Here is a 6318-nt window from a genome sequence, read left to right on the forward strand (position 1 = left end):
GGTGCCAGAACAGAAAAGTCTTGTACAGAGAAGTATGCTTGCCTCTTACCCTGAGAGAGGGTGGAACCAGTCGAGCAGTGCTGGTAGATCGGAGGGTGCGAGGTGCAGTGCGCGGAGTGATGAGGGCTTTGAGGTAAGAGATAGCTCGTCCATTTTTGGCTTTGTAGGCCAGCATCAGTGTTTAGTCTGTTTAGTGTAGGATCAGGAGATAAATGAAAAGAAGAAATATTCTAACAATAAAGGGTTAAAGGTTAAAGGTTACCTAAAAATATATATTCAAATTGTTTTGCAATTGTGAATTTGCATATTTCCTGTTTATATAGTATATACCGTAATTTTGTGAACTATTATCTATATCTACATCTATATATTGTGGGACATTTTAACATTTATATGCTGTGTGTTTGTGATCCAATTAATAGTAATTTAAAGCAATATAAAGGGTTTATTTGGACTTTTATATATTTGTAAAACCTATTTAATTGCATGTTCCAAAATGATTTAATATTACTGATACTTTAATGATAAAATATATCACAGGAGACAAAGTTGTCATTTTTCTATCAAGTGTTTTAATCAACAATAATTACTGGAGACAATTTAGTAAAATACACTTTACAATTTATATATTTACAGAATATATGTAAAAAGTGGTGGTGCATATAGAGACATCCACATTTGTTGATAAATAGATTATATAAGAACAATACACAGTGAAATACACTTTAAACGGATAATGGACATTGGACTATAAATATTCGGTTCATCAGGTACCACATCTGTCCACAAGAGGTGGCTATGAGCACCCTCTTGTTCCTTCTTGTCAGAGCTTGAGACACCAGTTCCCCATACCATTTCAGCTCCACGGTCTCCATGTTGATTGTGATGGAGAAAAAACTTCGCTTGTGTCAAGATGAAGAGTCAGTGATGTAGTGAGAGCTCTGGGTTTATGAAGATGTAGTGGCTGAGGTAAACCCCCAAGACTGCAGACAGAGAACGCTGTTGTAAATAGAGGGAAGGAGAATGATGGAGGAGACATGGAGGGAGCAATTGGTATGTAGAGTGGAGAGGGAGGAGGAGAAAGCTCTTCTGATGGAGTAAAGACAATAGGATTTTGGCAGGCAGATTTAGAAGCAACTGAAGATGAATCAGTGAAGATGCGATCTTGGGTGTAGGAATGAGACACTGTTGTACAAGGTTTAGTATGAGAGTTTGGTGACTTCATGTCTGGTTCTCCCCGAAAACTGGGAGAATGACTATGCTGGCGATCCAGACAGTATTCCGGACTCTTTGTCGAATTCTCTCTCTCACTCTCAAAGTCTGAAACACGTCGCTGGGTCACGTGAGCAGCAGAGACATGGTTCGATGAGTTTGTGTGAGTATGTGTGACTTCAATGACCGTCTGATTTACAGACCCTACAGAAAGTCAGAAGAGTCAAAGTTCTGTTAAACAGTGGGAGCAGCACCACAATAGAGGATTCAAGAGTTTTAGTTGTCATATACACAATCATATACAGTATACAAATTGCTGTGAAAGAATAGAATTGAATAGAATATACCTTTGTTATCTGTTTTGTCGCGTGTGTTCTTTCTTATATATTGAACGGCCAAGTCTAAAATCTCAGCTTTCTCCAGTTTGGGGTTTTGTAAACGCTGTGGTGTGAAGGGAGAAAAGAGAAAATGATTCCTGTTGGAGAAATGATTATATATGTGTAGAAAACCATGAATGCTCTTCAGAATAATAATGCAAGATGACCTAGTACTAATGCAAAAGTAATGTACAGAATAAAAGGTAGGGATACTGTAGACATACCACAAACAAGAAGAATGTATAAAACAAATTGCTAACGCTAATATACCATATATATGTATAGCATTTTGAAGCCATTTCCTCCTATTCAGTTTACTGACCGTATCTGCGGTGCTGTTGAACAGAAGAGCCCTGAGAACAGCAAGGTTTTGATTGATTCGGTCTCTTCTTTTCTTCTCAATCACTGGCTTCAGTTTCTAAGAGGACATGTTCAAATATTTAACAGTCTGTCTAAAATTGTATGTTATATCATCACTGCATCTCTATATAGAAATGCAATGTGAGCCAAAATTGCTTAGGTAATTAATTGTTAATTAACTGATTAGAATTAAGAGGTTTTGAATTAAGAGGACTTACTCTTCTCCCGCTTTCTGTTTTAGCCATGGCGGATGTTGCAATTGAATACTGTTGCTTTGTAAAGAGGCTCCTTGAAAGTCTGTCTGATGAAGAACTGCGGAACTGAACGAGGCTGAAACCTTTATGGTGCAGAATACGCTTTTCTGATTGGTGGAGGGTCGGTGGTGACGTCAATCCCATTGACGAATTTCGTGCCTGTGCGCAAAAAACAGCTGTTTGGCATCCAAATGTTTGTTTCTGTCTTGATTTGTTTAGCCATGTTTTCTAACACTGTATGTTATTGTTTTCTCTAAGTTTAATGATTGAAATGTTTTAGTTCAGGACAAAATCTGATTAATATTTATGGAAATATTTTAGATGTGGAAAGCAGGACCTATATTATCTCTTGGAATTAGAGCGACGTAATAACTTCATTATGGAGAACTCTAATATGGTTTGGGAGTTGTAAGAGATAAGAGCACTGTCTGCCACTCATACGCATGCTCTATGCAAAATGTTTTATTTTATGGTTTTATGGCCTAAAAATGTATTGTTATTGATTATTATTCAGCTTTGGATAAATCAACGTGTGGCTTTGAGGAAACAGGGCGTTTATGCTTGGGAAAGTTATTCGTGTTTATGATGGAGGAGGGATATAGCAGTGTTGTAATGGCCAAACGTTTAGCACCATTCCGATAAGTGTGCTTGCAAGTAAGTCAAGTGGGAGAAAGGTGAGAAAAGTTTAGTGAGAGAGTCAACAATTAACATACTGACACACGTGACCTCTTTAGAAATCAGTTTAATTTAACCACTAAACGCACAAAATTGGTTTAAACTGAAAACGGTTAGCGCGACAGATTACCGATTTAATATCGTATGGTTCCGTGGATAAAAACTTGTTTTCCCAGAACGTGGAATTTGAGAATTCCTAAAAAAATATTGTCGTGAGAACCGAAGTGAAGTGTTACATCAGGCGCCAAGACCTTGTGCCAAACTACGTATTTCATTTCAGGCGTTAGTTGGGAATGTGTACTCTTGGTGAACTTTGTGCCTTAAATCATTCAGAAGGTCTAACGAGTGCAGTGAAATAACTGGATTGAATTTGCACAGTGATACTGATAGACCATGCACCACTATACATCAATTCAATCCATCCAGTTTTCAGTATTATATTGAACTCTAAGGGTGAAAGCTATTCTGATGAGGAATACGCGCTAAAATCAAGATCGAATCCTGTTCTTTATGTGTGTCCTGTAAATTCACGACTTATGACAGAAACAGGTGATTGATAGTGTTAACTGTGGCCTGTTAGCACGTCTGTGCAAGTCCCAACGTCTTACGAATATTCCAGGAGAAATCAGCTCATCTCTAACCATAAAAAAACACTATAATATAGGCTATCAAATGTGCTGTAGATTTGCTCTGCCCAATGGATTATTTAAAAAAAAAAATGTATTTAAAGGTATGTGTTAATGTTCATGTTGTCTGAATTAACACATTCATTAAGGTTGTGTATTTTTTCGTTTGTTTGTTTAATGTGGCACTGCGTGACGGAAAAATCCATAAACCTGTGACGTGAGAATTCTGCACGTGGCCACAAGAGAACGGGGGTTAACAACAGAGTGTCTGGTGTAGGTAGGTGGAGGGAAATACTAGAGGTGTAATGGCCAAACGTTTAGCACTATTCCGTTTATTGTGTATGAATTGACTCGTTTAAGTGGGAAGGAATTGGTGAGAAAAGTCGACAGTTTTTATGTAGACACATCCGAATCTGTTGGATAACCCCAAAACAAGTTGTTTTAAAATACAATTTACATATAGTATCTCTCTGAATAAATATTTGAATCTGGTGTATTTGTAACAAATTTGCATCAGCCAAATCTCTTATGTGTGACTTCATTTAAATCTTTAAAACTGCACAAATAATTTATTTCCATTGTGGTTCAAATCTGGCGGTCTGGAAAAAAATCTTTACAATTTTGACTTTTTTCACAGAAATGAATTAGTTGGCTGAAGCCCTAATAGTCGTGTGGTAGGAACGTGATTCCTTGGTTTCTACTTTAGGTTATTTGAGTGCATACTTTGCAGACCGGTTGTATTGGATGGCCACAGTGTTATTGTCTGGTCTTGTGTAACTGACTGAGATTGTGCTCAGTGCTCAGTCCTGCGGTTGCGGTGGATAATCCAGTACAAAATGCTGAGGATAAAAAGCTCTCCTCCCGAGTTCTTTTTTCCAATGAGTGATCCCGAAAAGCCACAGGAAACGTTTGGATTAGTGTTCCCTGCAAATATTAATCCGATCCCTACTTTACGTTGTAAAATTGCCTATTGTCTACAAGTTACATTTTTCCATAATTCGTTAATTTAACGTTAATAGGAATGCGAGAATTAATGCGAATTAAAACAAACACAAATCCTGCTAAATCTGACTGGGCTCTTCAGACTATGTTAACATTATACAATCGTTATTTACTTTTCTTTTAATTTTACTATAAACATTATTGTAGTTAATTGCTGTAAATCTTACTCTATGAATATTAATGAAATGGGTGTGTTTTTATCGGGATTGTGATTGCTATTGGTTGAGGAAGCTCATGGGAGGGGATTGTGTGTAGCTTCAGAGTATAACATAAGCCTAAACTTAAAACAGTTACCAATGTCTTATGTTGAAGTAAAGTTAGCGGCTTGTGTGCCTTCAAATATGAGGACGATGTCGAGTGAAATACCGGACCAGAAAGATTTAATGAAACGGGTAAGAAACCTTAAAAAGGACTTGAAAATCATGGATGCTTATTTCTTGATTTCTTCTTCATCATAGGTTACTTTACTCAATAATTGTAAATAGGCTTATTTTTTTTTTAAATATCATTCAAACATTATTTTAAGTATGAAATAAATGTTGTCATTAACCCATAAGAATAATTTTCTGTCAAATAAAACTTTTAACCCTAATCCAAAATAATACTCTGAAAAACTGTCAACAATTTGTTTATCCATTTTCCTGGTAATTTGATAGTTGTTTTGTATAATCCATTATTCTCTAGGTTCCAAAACCTCTAATGGAGAAGCGGAGGAGAGACCGAATTAACCACAGTTTGGAAACCTTGAGGCTTCTGTTAGTGGAGAACACATGTAATGAGGTGAGCTCTGAACTTCATGTCAAGTTCCTAAAAGTATTTTTTTACAGTCATGTTAACCCTAATCCATACATTTCAGCTGATATAATATTTATGCATTCTTCTTTTTAAAGAAACTAAAGAATCCCAAAGTGGAAAAAGCTGAGATCTTGGAGAGCGTTGTTAATTTCCTGAAGGCCGAGCAGCGATCCAGACCGTCCTCAAATTCCATTAAAAATGGAAAAAGAAAATATGAGGAAGAAGATGAGTTGGGATCTCCTAGTAAACTTCAGCTAAACTATCAAGATGGTATGAGAACATGTCTGCTCAGGGTCAGCAATTTTATTGCCAGCAAGAGTCAGGAGCTAGATGGGAAGATGCAGGTGAACATGCAACAGGAACTTAAAGAACATTCCATTCAAGGTCATCTTGCACCTGCTCTGCACCTCAGAAATGATGGTGGGTCTATACCAGGGCAGCAGGCACTTACTTATGTGGAGTCGACCAGCTCCTGCTCTGCACTGCGTCAGTCCATCATTTCCCAAAGAACTGCCATATACGAGCCTACGAAGAAGATAGCTTGCAGCTCTAAGCAACCTTTGATATCAAGTGATTCTGTTTGGAGGCCTTGGCCACAGTAGACACATATCATTATCAGATATCATCCAAAAACTAATCAGAATCTTTGACTGAATTTATCAAAAGCTCACAGTGTTTATGAGTCAGTTGTACTTGACTCAATTACATGCAAAAGACTGAAGTAATGAATGTGTAAATGTGCAGCATATGTAAATATGTGGATTTTGTACAATACTGAAATCTTTATTTTGATATGGGCAATAAACTGTGTGTCACAGATATGTTTCGTACTTGATAGTACATATTTTTCTATAAAAGAATTTTGTAAGGAATTTGGGGGGGGGGGTCTATTTTAATGGATCCAAAAGCATTTGCTTAATTGGGCTAAACTGGTTTATCAGTTTATTTTAGATTAATATGCACAAGTATACATGCATAGTTTGGTTAATTTTTTTTTTGTTTTTGTTTTTTTGCTTT

General features: G+C 36.8%; 2 protein-coding genes across 2 annotated transcripts; one reads left to right on the top strand and one right to left on the bottom strand.

Moving 5' to 3' along the window:
• Window positions 1-655: 655 nt before the first annotated feature.
• her11 (hairy-related 11) lies at window positions 656-2284 on the bottom strand. Its single transcript, XM_060885422.1, has 4 exons — window positions 2168-2284; window positions 1912-2007; window positions 1560-1653; window positions 656-1416 (listed from the first exon to the last, which is right to left on the bottom strand). Exons 1-4 carry the CDS (start codon window positions 2192-2194, stop codon window positions 857-859), a joined length of 777 nt encoding a protein of 258 aa, XP_060741405.1. The 5' UTR covers window positions 2195-2284; the 3' UTR covers window positions 656-856.
• A 2572-nt stretch (window positions 2285-4856) lies between these two features.
• Window positions 4857-5903, top strand: her5 (hairy-related 5). The gene is made up of 3 exons (XM_060885821.1): window positions 4857-4898; window positions 5191-5286; window positions 5397-5903. The coding sequence occupies exons 1-3, from the start codon at window positions 4857-4859 to the stop codon at window positions 5901-5903; spliced, it is 645 nt and encodes a 214-aa protein (XP_060741804.1).
• The last annotated feature ends 415 nt before the right edge of the window (window positions 5904-6318 follow it).

The sequence above is a fragment of the Tachysurus vachellii genome, chromosome 13 (genome assembly GCF_030014155.1).
Source record: "Tachysurus vachellii isolate PV-2020 chromosome 13, HZAU_Pvac_v1, whole genome shotgun sequence".
NCBI lineage: Eukaryota > Metazoa > Chordata > Actinopteri > Siluriformes > Bagridae > Tachysurus > Tachysurus vachellii.

Bases quoted from the DNA above. Each gene is read 5' to 3' on its own strand.
- her11 (XM_060885422.1), bottom strand. From the start codon at position 2,194: ATGGCTAAAACAGAAAGCGGGAGAAGA. The intron at 2,008-2,167 runs GTAAGTCCTCTT...ATGTCCTCTTAG, and splicing joins AAACAGAAAGCGGGAGAAGA to AAACTGAAGCCAGTGATTGA. The intron at 1,654-1,911 runs GTCAGTAAACTG...TTCACACCACAG, and splicing joins TCAACAGCACCGCAGATACG to CGTTTACAAAACCCCAAACT.
- her5 (XM_060885821.1), top strand. From the start codon at position 4,857: ATGTCGAGTGAAATACCGGACCAGAAAGATTTAATGAAACGG. The intron at 4,899-5,190 runs GTAAGAAACCTT...ATTATTCTCTAG, and splicing joins AGAAAGATTTAATGAAACGG to GTTCCAAAACCTCTAATGGA. The intron at 5,287-5,396 runs GTGAGCTCTGAA...TTCTTTTTAAAG, and splicing joins TGGAGAACACATGTAATGAG to AAACTAAAGAATCCCAAAGT.